This window comes from Coturnix japonica, chromosome Z, assembly GCF_054131305.1.
Source record: "Coturnix japonica strain WE chromosome Z, WE-NBRP24, whole genome shotgun sequence".
Taxonomy (NCBI): domain Eukaryota; kingdom Metazoa; phylum Chordata; class Aves; order Galliformes; family Phasianidae; genus Coturnix; species Coturnix japonica.
Window position 1 is genome coordinate 4,840,406 of NC_140702.1, and position 17,912 is coordinate 4,858,317.

The 17,912-nt window shown below is 46.5% G+C and overlaps 2 protein-coding genes and 1 long non-coding RNA gene across 3 annotated transcripts; all 3 read left to right on the plus strand.

Annotated features, from left to right (window-relative positions):
• The first annotated feature begins 105 nt into the window (after positions 1-105).
• Positions 106-1,924, plus strand: LOC146753650 (immunoglobulin superfamily member 22-like). Its single transcript, XM_085529407.1, has 2 exons — positions 106-418; positions 1,402-1,924. The coding sequence occupies exons 1-2, from the start codon at positions 106-108 to the stop codon at positions 1,689-1,691; spliced, it is 603 nt and encodes a 200-aa protein (XP_085385533.1). The 3' UTR covers positions 1,692-1,924.
• A 4,784-nt stretch (positions 1,925-6,708) lies between these two features.
• Positions 6,709-9,118, plus strand: LOC146753651 (uncharacterized). The gene is made up of 6 exons (XM_085530698.1): positions 6,709-7,096; positions 7,248-7,325; positions 7,510-7,591; positions 7,837-7,963; positions 8,161-8,306; positions 8,626-9,118. Exons 1-6 carry the CDS (start codon positions 6,983-6,985, stop codon positions 9,033-9,035), a joined length of 957 nt encoding a protein of 318 aa, XP_085386824.1. The 5' UTR covers positions 6,709-6,982; the 3' UTR covers positions 9,036-9,118.
• Positions 9,119-12,148: 3,030 nt separating this feature from the next.
• Positions 12,149-15,477, plus strand: LOC146753652 (uncharacterized). The gene is made up of 4 exons (XR_014940083.1): positions 12,149-12,341; positions 13,252-13,378; positions 14,623-14,768; positions 15,253-15,477. It is a non-coding gene; the product is annotated as an uncharacterized LOC146753652 (long non-coding RNA).
• Positions 15,478-17,912: the final 2,435 nt, after the last annotated feature.

Genomic DNA, 17,912 nt, shown 5'->3' on the forward strand with positions numbered 1-17,912 from the left:
AGGTTGATTTCTGACATTCTCTCCTGCTAACTTTATTAATGTATAATCTTCACATAGATGATTACACAAAGATCATCTAGTCCAACCATTCTACCACATCCCAGTATGATTTACAATAACAGTGGTAACAGTTCACCTTGTTTCCCCACAGCCCACAATGTAGAAGTAACGAAGCAGCTGCAGGATGTGGAAATTGAAGAAGAGAGCTCTGCTGTCTTCTCCTGCGAGCTGTCCCATGATGTCGAGGACGTGGAATGGTTCCTGAATGGCAACCTCCTTTACACCAACAATTACAATGACATCAAGAACGTTGGAAATTGCTGCACACTGACAATGAAGCAGGTTAAGCCTGAGGATGCTGGCCCAGTGACAGTGAAGTCAGACAAGGTGTCAGAAAGCGCGCGCCTGAAGGTGATAGGTGGGTCTGATCACTCCCCTCCTGGATGTAAGAGATGCTAAGGAGCTCCAGTTCATTCTATTGTGCAGCAATCCTGCTTTTGAAGCTCACCTCTCTGGGGTGACAAGTCATCAGGGGCTTTCTTCCAGTGGAAGGTTCCATTGCAGCAGATATCAACGAAGGAGGATGGTTTTGGTGTCCTGCCAAAGCATTCCATTGCTTTTTACCATCATTTTACTTAACACAAGGAGACTTACAAGAGCAATTTCTTTTACTGCTTCAGTAGCATGCAGTGTCAATGCTGTTGTCTGCAAGGATTTATGACTGCAGGGAGAGATCATTCAGAGTGTGTGTTTTGCCTCTGGAATGACTAATGACCAGGCTGTGAACAACCCGATCTAGCTGTGAATGTCCCTGTTTATTGCTGGGGAGCTGGGCTAGATGGCCTTTAAGGGTCTCTTCCAGTTCTAAGGATACTGTGATTCTAATCTGCTCTCCCCAGCAGTTAAACTCTTTTACTCAGTGCGCTCAGAGTTTGAAGGATTTCCTCTTTCTCCTTTCTTTTGCATTTGGTGGATGTTTTTTCCCCAGTGTAAACCTCTGATGTGTGAAATAGAAGATAGATAAAAGGAGTCAATAAAACAGGAAAATCAAAAGTGTTCAGCAGCTTATCCTCTTAATCCTGTGGCCTGCTGTATGAGCTCTGCTCCATGTGAGGGCAATGCCAGCTCTCCAGCTTTAGAAGAGCTGCATCCCAATTACTTCATATGATATCAGTCCCACCCATGGCAATGCAGGCTGTCCCTCCTGTTCCCTGTATTCTCCTACTGATTAGTTCAGAATTCCATAAAGCGCATTCAGTCAACAGACATGAAACCGCTTTAGGTTCTATATTGGTGTCGTCAGTACTGGTAAAGATTTATTGATCCCTCTTTAAAAATCTGAAAGCAACTGGAAATGTCTCAACTTCTGTATCACATTGTTGTGTTTTGCCTGTTTAATAGCAGAGAAGCCTGCTGTCTTCATGAAGTCCTTGGATGATGTTTTTGATGAGGAGCGGGGTGTGATTAAATTGGAATGCAAAGTCTCTAAAGAGAAGGTCAAACCAGTGTGGAAAAAGGTCAGTGTTGTGCTCACTTCTGGCAACAAGTATGAGCTGCTACAGTCTGGGAAGACCCTATGTCCCCTTATCCATGACCTCGAGAAGTCAGATGCAGGTTTCTATACCTGTGATATTGGCACTGATGTTGCCAAGTCAGAGGTCGGCGTTCAGGGTAAGTACTGTGGAAAGTAAAGGAGTGCTGAAAGCACATTCAGTGTGGTCACTATGTCTTACACCTATTCCCCCACGAGCCTTAATAGTTTCTACAATAGAACTGTATTACTGCAATTTAGCGCAGTGATGTCTGGAAAATTCCCATTGCTATTGATGTAAATGTATCTCATTTTGCCATGAAAATCACCAAACACGTCAAGAATGACCTGGAAATGTTTGCTTTCTAAACATTCCTAAAATGGAGAAATGGTTTGAACACCAGTGGGGGTAGGATGGTAACAAATTAGCTAATAGAAACAGTTAAGTTCTTGTCATAGGCAAAACCCTTTTCCTCACGCAGCATCCTAGAGTTGTCCTCTCTGTTAGGTTTTTCCCCCTGTGGCTCATTGAATCTTCATTCTGCTCCATGGACTGAGCTGCTCTCCTTGTAGTTCTTCCAGAGCAAACCAAGAGATTCACGTCTCTTTTTTTTATAGCTTTCTGGTAATTCTGAGAGGAGAATGTCTTAGAGAATACATCAGTAAGGAACGCAGCCATGATCTGCAAATCCTGAGTTACCAGTACTGCTACTCACATCAGTCACAAATGCCTTTTCTCCATATAAACCTCATACTAACCTATCTCTTATCTTCCAGAGCTGAATATTGGCATTACCAAACAGCTGTAAAGCACTGAAATCCAGGAGGGAGAAGACTGTAATTTTGAATGCATTCTGTCCGATGAAAGCATTGATGAGTTCAAGTGGACACTGAATGGAAGCAGAGTGGAAAGTGGTGGGCGATTTAAAGCTTCTGACGTGGGTTGGAAATAGACTCTCCTTATCAAAAGTGTGACTCCTACTGACGCTGGGGAAGTCATTTTTACTGCCCATGGTCTAACCTCCAAAGCCTCTCTGTCTGTGAAAGGTAACGAGATGGGAGAGATTCTGGGGTCTGATTCCTTCAACTGTCTTCTGATAAGATTGTTGTGAGAGCTAACTCATAATATGGTTAATGTGAATAGCAACCTTCTACTTGAACCTTGAAGCACTGAGAATTTCTCTTAAAAATAAGTAAAAGGTGGCAACATTTTACACAAATGTGAGAACTACCCAAAGCACTGGGGTAGTGTTGGAAATGGGCATCTCACTCCAGCTTGTTCCATTAACAGTAAATCAGGAATGATCTGTTGAGGGAACTGTGGGAGCAAATATCCTCTAAGTATAAGCTGAAGGGATGGCCTTCACATCATCTAGCTGTACAACAAATTCCTATCTAGAACATGTGCATCTGAGAGCATCATCTGAGGCTCCCAGTGTGATGAGTGGAGAGAAGGAAGAGGCAGTTTTCAGACATGGTTCATCATCCTCAATGGGGTAGATTTAAGAGAGAATTAAGGGTGCCTGGAATTCTATTGTCTGTACTTTACAGATTACTGCTGGCTGTAGGATGGCCTCTGTTGCAAGTGCCTCTCTAACTTATCTCCAGCATGTAGATGCGTGTATTTTGAGAGAGGCATCCTACCCTAAGTGTATGTTACTCAAAAAGCATGTTTTCTTTCAGAAAAACCTACTGAGGTAACAAAACAGCTGGAGGAAAAGACAGCAGCAGCAGGGCAGGACATCAGCCTGAGCCGTGAGCTGTCGAAACCAGATGTGAACATCAGGTGGTACAAGGATGGCAAAGCAATCAGAAAAAGCCAGAAGTACGACTTGCAGCAGGAGGGAACTGGGGCCATTCTGATCATCCATGACTCTACCGCCAAGGACAGCGGGGAGTACACCTGTGAGACAGAGGACTCTGAAACAAAAGCCAGGGTCACTGTGCAAGGTGAGTTGAAAAGCACACTGGGGATGGCATGTAGAGAAGTCGAGGTAAATATCTGCAGCCTGTGGGTGATGTTTTTCTCTTCTGTTTCCTTGAGCGGGATCAATTCTTAGTTTTCAGAAAATATGGTGGATTAAAATATTTTAGTTAAAATAATCTCTAAACTGAATGATAAATGGCATGAGAAAGCAAAGCTGAGAACTAAGCTCCAGAAGAGAAAACAAAGTCCAGTAGGGCATATTTAGCGACAGGTGAAGAACCCTTGAGCGCACTGAGGAGTACTAGCATACTCTGGAATGTCTCTTGGGCTCCCTACAGCACACATACTTGCTCTGGGGCATGTCTGGATGTCTGTAGAGCTAATTGCAGGGCCCTGAGAAACCTCTGGGGCACATTAGGGGGCACTGGCTTCCATGTGAGTGTTTCCAGGTTCCCAGAAGTCAACAGGGAAGCCTTTGAAGACCCCTTGGGAAGACTCAGTGGGGCCCTAGAGTGATGTAGCAGCTTGTGTTGGTTGCATCTGCTTGGCAGGGAAGCGATTTCCGTGCTGGGAGCTGATTGACTGGGAGGTGATTCCCTTGGTTTAATTAATTTAATTACCTGGATTATAATTAAATAACACTGTTCAGCGTTCAATCAAGATTATATTTTTCCAAAGTACTGCAGTCGTGCATCTGTAGCAGCTTTCCTAAAATATATCGAGTTTATTCAAAATTCCAGTGATGCTCCTAAAGCACTTGAAGTGCATTTGAGGTGGCGAGTGACAAAACAGCTCTGAGAGAATCATCATCAAATCAGAACATTGGAACGGTAACTAATAGCAGAGATTCTGATAAGAATATTTAAATTTTCAAATTACCTTTTTCTAAAGTTGTATTTCACCAAGTTTCATCAATGTGCACACTGAAGAGCTGACTTGCTATGTTTCTTTTTATAAAAAATCATGTGTTACAATTGAGAAAAGAAGGTATAGCATGTAACATCCTCCAAGTAAAGTGCAAAAAACATTTCTTCACAGTTCCAGCTAATGTCTTATGTTTTGTTCAGACTCACTAAATGATGTATTTCAGGGTACATCACATGGGAATATAAGAAGACTATTCAGAGCAGGAGCTGCAGAGCAAGATGAACAGCATGTGAAGGTAAGGCCGGGAACCAAGGACACAGCTTTTGTGTCACTCAGCCACCTGTGGCAGAGGTCAGGATTTCAGCAGGGATTTCTGCAGACGTTCCTTGAACACCCCCAGGGTGGGTGACTCCACCACCTCCCTGGGCAGTCCATTCCAGTGCCTGGCCACCCTTTCTGAGAAGTAATATTTCCTAATGTCCAGCCTGAACCTCTCCTGCCGCAGCTTGAAACCATTCCCTCTAGTTCTATCAGTAATGACACGAGAGAAGAGGTCGACCCCCAGCTCACTGCAACCTCCCTTCAGGAAGTTATAGAGAGCAATGAGGTTTCCCCTGAGCCACCTCTTCTCCAGGCTGGACATTCCCATCTCCTGCAGCCTCTCCTCATGTGGCCCCATTGTGCTCCAGACCCCTCACCAGCTTTGTTGCCCTTCTTTGAACACGTTCCAATGCCTCAGTGTCTTTTTCTCAGTGAGGGGCCACAAACTGGACACAGAATTCGAGTTGTGGCCTCACCAGTGCTGAGTACAGGGGGACAGTCACCTCTCTGCTCCTGCTGGCGTCACTGTTTCTGATGCAAAATGTATGTAAGTGTCACATGTGTGACATCCTTTTTGATGGAGTTCTGTGACTGGAGTTCAATGGATTTGAGAGCTGACTTGAAGCCTGTGGGCATCACCCAGGAGTTGGGGTGAGAGGATGAGGTGTAGGAACAGGAACCTCTTTGGTCGTTATTAACTCCCAACTTTTTGGTCAGGAATCTCTGTGTGTTTCTTTATCATGTAAAGAACAGAGTCATTGTGCAGCTTGTGAATGAATTGATTCACGCCTGCTGATTGGTGCTGTTCTCTACAGGGAGCTGCAATGGAAATGGACACTTGTGGTCCACTGTCCAGCCCCCTCCCGTGTTGGATTTTCTGGGCTTTGAGACACGTCTTCCAGATGCACTTTGTGTTATTTCTGATGTGTTGACCTGTTGAGCTCCAGCCCCAAAGGAGGATTCAAGTACTACCATTGGGAATGTAGTATTTCTTGCTAAGCAAAATTCGTGTGCACCCTTGTCTTTCGTCTGCACAAAGGATCTTGTAATCATCTCTGTCTGTGTTTCTTTTAGACCCAGAGATGGAGCAGAGAGGAACACAGACTTGGGTGAATCTTCATTCAGGAGCAGGGACACGTCATGCTCATCTGAGGTGTCTGGCTGACAACAAGAGCAGAGAGGTAAGTTTCATAGGGTCGCGTGCCCATTTTATTTTATTTTTCATTCATGATGCATAGAGGCGTTCCCCAGACAAAGTGAGCATTTCTCAACTGGACTTTCTAGAAATGAGCTAGGCAGTGAAAATGGGTTTGAAGCATCCCTAAGAGCCCCGCAAGAGAATGCTGAGAGTTAATCTGGCACCCTCCTTTGGAAACGTCCGTTGTCTGTCAGCTCTTCAGCTGTGCCCTAACACCTCCCACTGCACTGCCACACCAGGATAGAATTCCAAGCCCACACTGAGTCCTGGAATGTTGTGGTGCCGTGTTGGAATCAGATGTGACCACGTGGTCTTGGCTCCCCGCCTTGTGGGGGGTCATGGTGGACCAGGCTGTTGGCCGTTGGTGATGTCATAAGCGTCTGGAATGAGGGGAGGAGCGGTGCGTTCTGTGTTCCTTTGTGGGTGAGCTAGTGGTCGGAGTGGTTGGTTGTCTTGTTGTTCTTGTGCCTTTTGTGCCGTTAGTTAGTTAGTTTTGTTAGTTAGTTAGTTTTGTTAGTTAGTTAGTGTTGTTAGTTAGTGTTGTTAGTTAGTGTTGTTAGTTAGTGTTGTTAGTTAGTGTTGTTTGTTAGTGTTGTTAGTGTTGTTAGTTAGTGTTGTTAGTTAGTGTTGTTAGTTAGTGTTGTTAGTTGGTGTTGTTAGTGTTGTTAGTTAGTGTTGTTAGTTAGTGTTGTTAATTAGTGTTGTTAGTTAGTGTTCACACTTGCTGTGATGTGTGCTGCGTGCAGTGAGATCAGCCGTGAGCCTGAGGTGGCGGCGACGGAGGTACAGTATGAAGCTCTGGCTTGTCTTTGTTCCCTGTGTTGAGCCATTAGAAGGAGCTGCAGATGTACTCTCTTGCAGGAAAGAATGGGCCAAAAAGGGCCTGGCCAGCTGTCTGCGCCAGTGCCATTGCTGATTAGTCTGGGTAGAGAGAGATGCATCTTTGCATGGCCTGGCAATGCACGCCAGGAAGGGAAACAACTGTGATGAGACGTGCAGCTCCTTCTGAAGTGCTCCTGATAAGGACGGAGCACATTTGCTGCAGCTTTCTCTGCAGATGTGCTCCTCACCTTGAAATCCTCCTGGTTTGTCCTCAGCTCCTGACCACGGCCTGTGCTCTGTTTTGCAGGCTGATAACATGCGGGAGCCGCAGCTGGTGCGTGATATGTCATCTATAAACGTACCAGCGATTGCGGCGGCCCATGTTATCAAGAGCCACGTCGCCCAGGGGCGGGACGAGCTCTCTCTGGAGGTAAGGAGTTACAGGCATTCCATGCTGTTGTGCACAGAGAGTAGTATAGGGTGTGAACACCTCAGGAATACTCCCTGATATTTTGTGTCGTAGAAAAAGGCAGTCGTTTGAGGTGTGCTGAAGCTGGGATTGACGTTTCAATCTCTTGCAGGTTGGAGATCTGGTGTGCATCATTAGTATGCCACCAAAGGAGATGAGCCCCTGGTGGAGAGGGAAACGTGGCTTTGAGGTAGGCACACGTTTTTGACTAGAGAGCACAGCTTCAGTAGAGTCGGGAATCTCCGGTTGGAGCTGCTCTGCCTGCACAGGATGGCTTCTGGACGCAAACAGTTGCCCTGTGTCGGTGTCAGAGGACCTTCCCTTTGGCTATGGGCTTGGGCTAATGCCCATCTGTCTTTTTGTTCTTATTACAGGTTGGTTTTTTCCCTGGTGACTGCGTGGAGCTCATCAGGGGAAAACTTCCCGATTCCATCCTCAATTCCTTGCCAGAGCCAGGTACATATGTTACATTTGACAGCACGGGTTAGTAAAATGGGGTCAGAACATGGCTTTCAGGGGTTTCGTTAATGCCCAAGTTGAGCAAGCTTAGCAAGAGGACTGCATTAAGCTCCTTAGGCACCTCCAGGGATGGGGAAAATTCGTTCTTGCGTGTCCTTGTTGGGAACGTTCTTCCCATGCACTCAGCCTCGTCCAACCAAGCCAGGCCTGAAATGAACTGGTTTCTTTGTTTTGTTGTGCAGTGTCAAAGAAACGGGGCAAGCTCATCACCCGCCTTCGTTCTCTGGTGAAGGCCCGGCCCAGGAGAGAGAAGCAGCCGGAGCCTCCGACACTCTCCGGATCCATGTCGTTGCTTGACATCGTTGAGAGGTATTTAGCCAACAGGACTTGAGGGCTGAGCTGTAGGAATGGAGGCATCCTCTGCTGTTTGAAACAGAGCGCGTTTCTAAGCTGTGTTTCAGCAGAAAGCAGGCAATGCCGGGAGCAGGAAATTATAGGCAAGGGCTCGGTGCAGCTCTTCCCTCACCCTGCACCACGACTGACAGCATGCTCTGTTTTCTCTGCAGAATGAGTTCTCCCAGTAAGAGGGCAGAGTCAGCAGCTTGCAGTTGGCGTTCCTGCTTCTGCCTGGGCAAACCATCCCCTGTGGCCAAACGCCAACTGCAGAGCAGTGCCAGGGAGCCCTCTGAAGCAGAAGTCTTGGTCCTGGCAGGTAAGCATGCAAATCCAGCTTTCAAAACACTGCTTGTCAGCAACACAGGTAGAATTCATGCTTTCAGTGGGCTTGTACCTCCTTCTGGCGTTCAAGCCCATGCCTGACATCTTTGGTTGACCCCTGTCTTTCCCAAATGAGTTTCTTGTCAACACAAGAGCTGGACCTGCACGAGGATCACTTTCCAGACAGTGACACTGTTGCTAGAAGCCTATTTGCTTCTGCCCACCACCACTACATAGCCAAATGGCAAGAACCTCCTTCATGATTCATCTTGCGAACGTTCAACACTAACCGCTGTGCATCTACTCCTTCCTAGGTGACCCAAGCCCTTGTGTATCCCCAAGACGCAAGGCATGTTATGATGATGAATCTTCCATCAATGAAGAGTTGATACTAAGCACAGGATGCTGCAGTTCGGATGAAAGCCTTCCATATAACATCAGCTTTCAAGAGAAGAATGTCATCATTGTTGAAGCCCTCATCCATCCCATCCCTACTGAAGCTGCTGACCTGAGCCTGTCAGACACCTCAGCCACCAGCCTGGACTCAATGCCTCTGCAGTGCAGCCCACCCCACTTGCAGCCCGAGTGCCCTGACAGCAGCACCACCATGCAGGCTCAGGTCAGCGTCACCGAGGAAAAGCCAAACATCTTGGAGGGGGAGGTAGAATCAGGCCAAGAGTCCCAGGCTCCAGGCAACAGCACGACTTCTGAGCCACTCTCGTGAGACAACAGAGGATGAGTCTCACCGTTCCTCTAGACTCACACACCCTCCTTTCTCCTTTTGAATAAAGGCATGCTTGTGCTCAATCTGCGCCTTGACTGCATTTTGAGTTTTCATTCGCAGAGATTGGGATGAGTGCAAGAAACATCAAGGCAGCTCAGCTTGCAACGCTCTGTCTGTGGTGTGCATGCAGCTGAGATCTGGGTGTGTTCCCATTTTGCCTGACTTTGGGATGCCTGCAGCGAGAGCTCTGCTACCATTCTGTATGGCAGCAAATAATCTCTAGCATCCTGGATGCTGCTCATGAAAAACCCAAGCTTCCCGGCTGTGGCTCTGTGATGCTTTTCAGGGCCTTTTGATGCTCTTGGACGCCGTGGCTGCTCCCTAACACCTCTGTCCTCCCACCGTTTCCATTCCTGGCTCCCACCTGTGAGCTGTCCCTGCAGATCATCTCCAGCCCTGCCATCATCGCGCTGTGGCAGGAGGAGCTCACCCTGACCAACATCAGGCAGTGCTGCCTGCCTCTCTCACTCTCTAGACCAAGTGAAACTACACTGTCGTGGAGACAAGTGCTTTCTGTCACATCCTCCATCCCTGCAGACATTTACTGGTAGGCGGCTCTTGCAGAAGATTCAAGCAACAGAACCTTTTGCTCAGCTACAGCACACGAATGCTACAAAAGCAGAAACAACCCTCAAGCTCTGGGTCTGTTTGTCTTGCAAAGGCATGAACCGACTGTGTTTGATGGTACCCCCCATCCTTGATTTCCTTCCCTGCTTCTTGTCTGATGGCACTGCTGAGCCAGGAACAAGCTGCCCAGTGTGGCAGAGCATGGTGCAGAGCTGTGCTGGGACCTCCTCCCCTTCCTCTGCTGCAGATCAGTGCCCCACAGTGCCATCGGGGTGCTCTGGCACGGGATGTGCCTCCAACCCAAAGCTCCTTCCCACCTCCCAAGGAAAAGCAAAGCATCCCAAGCATCTCCAGCAAAGCTGCCCAGCAGACAGCAGGGAATGCAAACAGCTTCTGGCATTGTGATTTATAATGTACTAAAAATTAAGAGAGATGTCTGGAATTTTGGAACCCACTACTTGCAGTTGTTAATCTGTCCAAACTGGTCTGGTTTGGAATGCCCGCATCCTTCTTGAATCGCTCTGCTGTTAAAGGCGGAGCAATTCCTACAAGTGCCATGGCCCCACTGTTGTTCTAATTCTTGTTTCTTTGTTTTCCACACACTGCTTTTCAAGCCTCCTTTTTCTTTACAGTCCAAGTGAGAATTGCACTGTGAGGTGTCTGAACCTTGTTGTGCCTCTACATAAATAGAACAGCAGCAAATCCTGGTTTTAGTACTACACTAAGCTTAGTGGAAGAACAATTCAATGAGGGTTATATGCTTTCTCTGGGACGATAAGGTTTTTTTTTTCTTGAGATAAAGAGCCAGCTTTTCATGGGCTATATGTGGGCTTTGGCAAGGGCAGACAATCCAGTCTGTCAGGAAGCCATTTGAGGTGCTTCAGGTGTGTAAGCTTGTCTTTTTGTTTTTCAGGCTGATATTTGGAGCATGGGTGTACTGCTGTATGCTCTGCTGTGTGGGTTTTCCCTTTTGATGATGACAATATGATGGCACTCTACAGGAGGATACCCGTGGGTATCAGTGGTGCTAGAATACACTGACAAGGGAAATAGCTGAGCTTGACAAGAGGCCTTGCTTTTCGGATGGCAGAACATGCTGAGCTGTGGGTAGAAAGGCCTGTCTGCTGAATATTGTCCCTGTTTTTGCTGCTTTGTCTACCAGTATTTTGTGGATTTCGTTCTACACTTGGTTGGCCTATGTGGCACTGTAGCTTGATTCTATACCAAGATAGCATACAGAATTTAAGGAGAAGTATTTTCTTGCCAATGGGCTGCAGTTTTTGTATCTGGTTCTTCAACTGGCTGCTCCCTATACTATCTGTAGTAAAAATAGAGACACATCATTTGATTTCCCAGAAATGAATGTTCCTAAATGCCAGCCCTTCTCATGTCTACGAAGAGCAAAGTTCTGCATTTGCTATTAGAATTTCCTCTTCCAGAATCAGGAGTTAATGTAGGACCCCACAGATTGCCTTCAGAATCCAACAGTTAGTTGTGTTTCCTTTCGGAGAACTTAATCAGAATGCAGTATAAAAGTTGATAATCTCATGGGCATTAAGTTACAGGCTTGCTATTTCTGCACTGAATTTGTTTTTATTTTACATGGTTGTGATCTGAAAGTTGCTTGAAACGCAGGCACCTCGGCACTGTTGTGTAACTGAATTTCACACATTATAGAACCTCAAATATCCTGGAATCTAAAACTCTGACTTGTTTTAAGTCTGCTGCTCGAGTCTAATCAGGGTCATAGTGTCTGTGTGCGGTGGAGTGTGTGGGGAGATTGTTGCTGCAGATCCTGGGAAGTTGCTGTGTATTTGCAGACAATGGCTGCTGTTGGTCACTGGGTGCCACTGTTGCTCTGAAGAACAGCTGTGCTGTGCATGCAGCACAGCATGCTGTGCACGCCATGGAACTAGGAATCAAGGAGAGAGAGAAGCGTCACTTCTGCTCTAGTAAAAGGTCTCATCTGCTGACAGGCTTTTGTACTTGAATTCAGAACTCAGGACCTGTTGCCACGGAGGGACTAATTGCTGAAGTTGGATGACTCTTTCTGTTTACTCCTTGTAATATGTAGCCATAACTCTAACTATTTAAAAAAGAATCTGAAATCATGGCTAATTATTGACTGCTGCACAGCAGAACACTACCACGGTGAGATTGGGCTGTGAGATGACTTGAAAGCTGTTTCCTCAGTATAGGTCTTATTCTTGCAGCTGGGACACCTTGATGAAGACTGTGTAACAGCTTTCTGTGTTTCACAACAAGAGAAGAGAGAGTAGATCAGCATTAACATCAGAGGGAATAAACGTATGTCAGTAATTCTCTGTATTTAAGCCCACTCCTACAGTAAATAACTTTGCTATATGAACAGACTCTAACACTCACTTATTCTCAAACATGAAATATTTCACACCTTTCAGAGGCAAGGTACCACTGCAGAACATCGTAGTCTACCTAATAACTACATTTCTGAAGTTCACATTTATTCCTTTTTTCTCCTTTAATTGTGTTTTCTCAGCCTTTTTGTTATGGTTTTACCATGCTGAAATCCTTATGAATCTCTGGAAGTCCAGGCAGACTCAAAACAGAAACTTATGGATGAACAGCAGATGTCACATGCTGGCTTTACTCACTGCTTTGAAATGTTTCACTAATAGGTGGAAAATATCAACACATCAGGTAAGACAACCAAATAAATTTGGGGAATTACAGTTCACAAATACTTCAGGAAATAAATTAATTCCAGTAACTTTAGAGAATAAATGAGAAAAGCTGAACTGAGTGCTGCTAGAGATGCTGTATAAATGTCAATAATGACATTCCAAGCTGTAGAAGAGATTTAAAACATGATGAGTACTCTGGCTTTAACCTGAATCTGAAAGTTGTCTCTTGCAATTGAGTTGTCTTTCTATTAAATAGAAAGTGGTAACATTTGAAGGATTGTTAAGATTTCCATATAACTTTAGTAAGACTAGATGTAAAATGTAAGTTTTATCTAGGCGAGATCATTTGTGGAGTCACTGTTACTTTTCTTTAGGTACAGGGAATAAAGAGAACAATCGACCTACAAGGGGAAAAAGTTGTTCAGTTCAAGACTGTGATATTTTCACAGTCTTAACTCAAAGGACTTCTAATGCCTGATAAGTAATTCAAGCTTTTTATACTACACTGAGTCTGTCAAGCATTGTACCCACGGTTCTCATAGTAGTCAAAAAGCTGCTGAAAATCCAGCTGAATGTCGATGCTCCTTGGAGCTGGGCTGAAACTTGCCCCCAGAAATGGGAGTCCAGCTGAAGTGCTGTACAAACTGAATTAGTAGGAGCTTTGCCATTCACTTCAGTAGAGAGATTCTGGCACCAGCTTTAGTTTTCACTTCCAGCAATTGTACAATACACTAACTTTCAAGCAGAAACGAGAATAGTCTGCTTCTTTATCTCAGACATATTGTAAGAATCATCTGACGCCTGAAACTACCCTAATGTGATCAGACGTGAAGGTTGCACATCAAGGGGAAAATATGGCAGACATGCAGAAATTTTCTTTGTTCTGACAATGTTTCTGAAGAGATCTAAATCCTCTTGTTTTATAGTGGAATTACGACCAGTTGTGGCAACCTATCTCTTGCTTCAGTCTAAGAAGGCTCGTGGCAAGCACATTCCTTGAGATTTCCATCCCAAACAGGACGTGCCAGTACCACACAGTCAGGAAGCCTGGGGGTAAGTTTTAGAGTTCAGCACAAGGTTCTGGTCAAAATGCCTCTGTGTGCTGAAGCTCTGCCCGGGTAAACAGTCTGGTGGCCTAAACATCGGTGAGGGAGCATGTGTGCAACCAGTCTTGGTCATCAAATCTTGTTCTGTGATAAGGCCACCCACTCAGTGTATGAAGGCAAAGGATGTAATCTTTCTAGATTTCAGGGAGGCCTTTGATCCTGTCCCTTTGGCTGCACGTTCCCAACCTCTCGCTCAGCCACGTAGACCAATAGTACTATTGAGGTTTGAGATCTTTCTGCTCTGGATGGGATCCTTTTGTTATCTCTTGGTGGGCTGTTTTCTCCAGTCTTCAGGACTGTAAGATCTGTCAGTGCTTGCAGAGTCTGTCCATTTCCTCTTTCTGACTTCCTTCTCTTGCAGTTAGAGTAAGCTCTGTGGCCTTCCTTACTCGCAGCTGGGCTAAAGTCCAGCAGTCTGTGGCCTTAGGCTTCAGCAAGTTTATCTACATCTTCTAGGCAAGTTCTGGGCAAGATTATTCTACTCAGGAAGCACAACAAATCAGAGAACAAAAATAGCCTCATGAAAATAGAAGCATAGAACGGTTTGGATTCGAAGGGTCCTTGAAGATGACGTGGTCCCACACCCAAGCTATAGGCAGGGATACCTCCCTGTAGACCAGGTTGCTGGAACGTCCTACCCAGCCTGGCTTTGAATGCTTCCAGGGAGGAGGCATTCACAACCTTGCTGGGCAACCTGCTCCAGTGTCTCACCACGCCCACAGTAAAGAATTTCTTCCTAATATCCAATCCAAATCTACCTTCTTCCCATTTAAAGCCATTTGCCCTCATTCTGTTGCTACCTGCCCTTATAAAAAGTCCCTCCCCAGCCTTCCCTGTAGGCCCTCTTCAGATACTGGAAGGCCACTCTAAGGTCTCCTTGGAGTCTTCTCCAGGCTGCAGAGCCCCATCTCTCTCTGCATGTCCACATAGTAAGGTAAACTTCTTTTTCCATTTCAACACGATGCTTAGTTCTGCTCTCCTCCAACCCCAGGTGCACAATTTCTAGATGACAGTTTCTACTCACTTGTTTAGCTGGGACTGTTGTGTGCCTGATCATCCAGGAGAATTTTGTCAGTGGCATCGTTGTTTGCCCACTGCGGAAGTCTCCAGAGCCCAGTTTTTGGCTACAGAAATTCAGACTTGGGGAAATGACCTTGGGGAAATGACTTGTAAGATCTGCCTTTTCTTCAGATCCCAGCAGAGCCAATCTTCCTGCGCCAGTGGTGAAGCTGCCTGCATGGAGCTGCAGACACAGTCATATGTTGTGGAATACCTCATCAGCCACGCAGATGTCATCTTCTGCTCCAAATCCACACCAGCCGTGGGAGAGTGAGCAGGTGAGTGTCTTCCTCCATTAGCTTGATCTTGATCTGACAGCTTCATCCAATCCAGGGCTTCGCCAAGACCTTTGAAAATTCTATTACTGTCGAGGAGACAGCAGGCTTCTGGGCTTAGGTTAGAATATGGTGCCCCATTCCTGGATCCTTAGTGTGTCCAAACCCAAACCTTACATGGAGAAAACGGTCACTGCTGTTAAGATTTTTTGCAAGCAGGTGAAGCTTGATTGAAATGTTGCAGCAAAGCTTTCTGAGATCCCTGCCCCCTAGTTTTTCTAGGGTTTTTGTTTGCCTGTTTCAGTATAGTGAGTTGCTCTTAATTGTGGCTGTGTCCTTTGCCACGAGCATACATCTGAGCACACAGTTATTTTGAGGTCCTCTTCTTCCAATGTCTCAGATAAGCAAGTCTGAGAGAAATGCAGAACTGGGATGGCTGTGCTGCTGCTTTCTGATCCTCTGTCTTACCTGTGGTTTTCCCTTGCAGGGCACAGTTCTCTGGCAGGGCCCAAGTCTGTGTTGGTGTCTCCTCCATCCACAAAGCTGCTCACCGTGCAGGAGGCACAGGCTGAGAGGAGAGGCCAGAGCAGCTCTCCTGTTGCAACACGGAGCAGCAAGATACAAGTGGAGGAAGGGCCTGCAGCTGTACTGAGGAACTTCGACGCAATCATTAATTTTCCATCTGAAAGGTAAAGAAAGAGGAATTCCCTTTCCAGCCGCTATCATCATTGTTCAGGTGATTTCTATTGGTTTATTTTTTGTCCATTATATCTCCAAGCACTCAACTAAAAAACAGTTGTCCTACGGGCTCAGTGGAGCCACACAAGGTGCATTTCCTTCCTGATTGGCAGGCACTCATGAGATGCAGAGAGCCACGCTGGTGTCTATCCTGGTCTGTGCTGGCTGTACCTGGAAACATTGGGGTTTTCCAGATTTCAGGGCCACGCACATGAAACCAATTGTGCTTCTCCTGTAAGCAGAGCTGTTGGTTGGACTTGCTGGCACTAGAAATTAAAGATGGCAGTGAGCTGAGGCCGAGGAGGTTTTAACGTAAGAATCAGAGACCTAACCAGGTCCCCCAGCAGACACAGCAGTCTGTCCATGGAGCGCTCTGTGAAGGACTTTTTACCTTCTCCGAAGCTGACCCACAAGAGAGCATTCAGTGATGACTTGTGAGCACCGTTTCCTCAGAAAGCAGTTGCACCTGCCGGCTCCTGTCCTTTCCTGCTGATGAGCCTTTGCTCACATACATGCTCCGCATCTTGCTTGACATGGTTGACAGGAATGTAGCCAGCAGGACATGAGGGCTGAGCTGTAGGAATGGAAGCATCCTCTGCTGTTTGAAACAGAGCGTGTTTCTATGCTGTGTTTCAGCAGAAAGCAGGCAGTGCCGGGAACAGGCAAATATAGGCAAGGGCTCGGTGCAGCTCATCACTCACCCTGCACCACGACTGACAGCGTGCTCTGTTTTCTCTCTCCAGACTGAGTTCTCCCAGTAAGAGGGCAGAGTCACCAGCTGGCAGTTGGCGTTCCTGCTTCTGCCTGGGCAAACCATCCCCTGTGGCCGAGAACCAACTGCAGAGCAGTGCCAGGGAGCCCTCTGAACTAGAAGTCTTGGTTCTGGCAGGTAAGGGTGCAGATCCAGCTTTCAAAACACTGCTTGTCAGCTACACAGGTAGAATTCATGCTTTCAGTGGGCTTGTACCTCCTTCTGTATTCCTGCGTTCAAGCCCGTGCCTGACATCTTTGGTTGACTCCTGTCTTTCTCTAATGAGTCTCGCAAGCTGCTTAAAACCTGCTTGACCGGCAGCACCAAGCCTTTGCCCTTTTGGATAGTTAAAGCTTACACTAACTGCTGTGTGTCTACTTCTTCCAGGCGAATCGAGCCCTTGCCAACTCAGGAACCCACCGGCAAGTTGCAATGATGCACGGTGTCCTTCCATCAATGGAGTGCACTTAGGATGCATGAGTCACTGCAGTTCCAAGGACACCCTTCCACATGACAGCAATGATGGAGAGAAGGAGGTCTGACCTACTCAGTTTTTGGCCCCTCCATGCAAGAAAACCTTACGGTTCTGAAACATCTTCAGCTACGAAGGTAGTAAGGGGTCTGGAGCACAAAGCCAAGGAGCAGCTGAAGGTGTTGGGATTGTTCAGCCTGTAGAAGAGGAGGCTCAGGAGAGACCTTATAACTCTCTGTAACTTCCAGAAGTTAGGTTGTAGTGAGCTGGGGTTTGGCCTCTTCTCTCGAGTAATCAGTGATAGAACTAGAGGGAATGGTTTTAAGCTGTGCCAGGGAAGATTCAGGCTGGACATTAGGAAATATTACTTCTCGGAAAGGGTAGTCAGGCATTGGAATGCACTGCCAGGGAGGTGGTGGAGTCACCGACCATGGGAGTGTTCAAGAAACGTTTGGATGTGGTGTATGGAATATGATTTATCCGGGAAGTATTGGTAATGGTTGGACCAGATGATCTTCTAGGTCTTTTCCAATCTTGATAATTCCGTGATTCTGAGCTGAGAAACTTTTCTTGCTCAAGTCCTGCTTCCAAGTTTAACCACCTACGGGGAAGTAGATGTCACTTTTCTAGTGTCCTTCAATTCCGTGTCTGCATTTTCCTAAAAGTAAAAGAATTTGGAGGTAACCAGAGTCAGTGAAGTGAGCGATTTCAGTGCCTGTTTCTGATGGTGGCAATGAGTTCAGAGGTCACACTTAACTGACGATTCCTGTTTCCATTCTGACAAAGGCTGTAGTTGCAGCTGACTTCCCGAGGCTGCCATACGTGGTGGTGATGCAGCCTTGGGCTTCTTGGGGATTTGCATGACTCCCACCTTTCCTTTCTGTGTCTTGCAGGTCAGCTGGTGCTGGAAGTGGCCGGTATCTGAGCAGGAATGAAGGTGAGTGCAGGAGCAGCTGCTGAGGGGAGGAAGGAAGTCCATGCTAATGAGCTCTGAAGCATCTGCAGGTCCAGTACGAAAGGAGGCAGCAGTGATGCAGGGGGCTCCCCAGCAGGAAGCTGGCTGATCCAAATGCTTGCTGAGAGTTTGGAAGCCAAAACCCTTATGGTCTCTGTAAGGGTGGCTAATAAAAAGATGTTAACCAAGGTGGTGGTAAATAGTCAAAGGTTGTTAGCAAAGGAAAACTCA